The sequence below is a fragment of the Micropterus dolomieu genome, linkage group LG14 (assembly GCF_021292245.1).
Source record: "Micropterus dolomieu isolate WLL.071019.BEF.003 ecotype Adirondacks linkage group LG14, ASM2129224v1, whole genome shotgun sequence".
NCBI classification, from domain to species: domain Eukaryota; kingdom Metazoa; phylum Chordata; class Actinopteri; order Centrarchiformes; family Centrarchidae; genus Micropterus; species Micropterus dolomieu.
In genome coordinates this window covers 17039437-17040932 of record NC_060163.1, presented here as the reverse complement: position 1 = coordinate 17040932, position 1496 = coordinate 17039437, and the positions used below count along the sequence as shown (strand labels likewise).

The following is a 1496-nucleotide window of genomic DNA, read 5'->3' as shown; positions in this document are numbered from 1 at the left end:
CTTTACAACAACCCTCAACTGTGCTTTATGCTCATGTTGTGAACTTTTGCACATACTTGTCAGCATTGTATTATAGTATTATTGTAATTTTTGTATACTTTTTAGATATTTCTATTTCTATTTATGTTCATGTGTACTGCAAGCACCAATAATTAATAATAATTATAACAACGCAAATTCCTTGTATGTGAAAAGGTACCTGGCATTAAACCCGATTCTGATTCTGATTCTGGACAGGTAGTCTACTGATGTTTTGTGAATTATTTTAGAACATTATAGACTAAATTGTTATCATTACAGTTTTTCTCAAATGCTAAAACACAAAAGCCAATCCTCTAAACCAAATGACCAGTTGTCTAAACACATTTACTAAATCTAGCCATCATTTTCCAATATCATAAACACATTTCACATGAAGACACAATTCACACAACACAATCCTCCATTCACATAAATCTTAACACATTTTTCCTTGCTAAAACACAAGTTGCAAAAGAACTCTGCTCATATTCTCAAATGAAAGCTCATGTGATGCAAAATGCTTGCCACAGTCAGCAATATTTGAACAAAATGAACACACCTGGCGTCATTCATTACACACAACGACTCAAAATTGAAAACACCTGTTGCTAATGCTGTGACCACATGTATAAAAGCAAGTTCAGAGTGCACAGTTTGCTGAAGATTCCAAACAAACACAATGGATGAAGGCAGAGTCAGGGGAAGAGGTAATCGAGTCAGAGGAGGGAGAAGAGCTGGCCAAGGAAGAAGAGGAGAAGGCCAACAAGGGAGAGGAGAAGGTCCAGGAGGGAGAGCAAGACAACCTCGCACCATCATTACGGACGAGATGCGAGCAACAGTCATTGACCATGTCATTGTCCATGGCATGACAATGGCTGAAGCAGGACTAAGAGTCCGTCCAAACCTGAGTAGGTTCACCGTGGCCACCATTATCAGGGCATTCAGACAACACAAGAGGTATTGTACTCTATTGCTTTCTTTGTCACAATACAATTTTACAAGCCTGTGAAAGTAGTCTATTAGTTTCAAATCAGTTGTTACTGTATTGTAAAACCTGTCAATTGACAACACGTTTCTTTCTTTAGAGTTGAAAGAATGCCACATAGAGGTGGGAGGGTTGCCATATTTACAGCGGCACAAGAAACCCTCATTGTGGATATGGTTCGTGAGAACAACCTCATCAGACTCCGGGAGATCAGAGACAAAGTCATTGCCGATAATGTGAACTTTGAGGGCATTGATGATGTCAGCTTGGCCACAATAGACCGAGTTCTCCGGCGCCAAAAGATGCGGATGAAACAAGTCTATAGGGTTCCCTTTGAGCGAAACTCTGCACGACACAAAGACCTACGTTACGAGTATGTGCAAGTAAGTATACATCCATGTTCACAGTACAGTTAGTGAACATACTGTGTTGCTCAGTGGCCTACATTACTTCTGGACAATACTATGCTACCTGATTGACTGTTGTTCTG

At 39.8% G+C, this 1496-nt stretch overlaps 1 protein-coding gene across 1 annotated transcript in view; it reads left to right on the top strand.

The window, feature by feature from the left end:
• Positions 1-723: 723 nt before the first annotated feature.
• The window catches only part of LOC123983216, a 1691-nt gene continuing 918 nt past the window's right edge, over positions 724-1496 (top strand). The window contains exons 1-2 of the mRNA XM_046069388.1: positions 724-978; positions 1107-1389. Of these exons, the coding sequence (XP_045925344.1) occupies positions 848-978; positions 1107-1389 (414 nt within the window). The 5' untranslated portion in view covers positions 724-847. The remainder of the gene's footprint in view (positions 979-1106; positions 1390-1496) is intronic.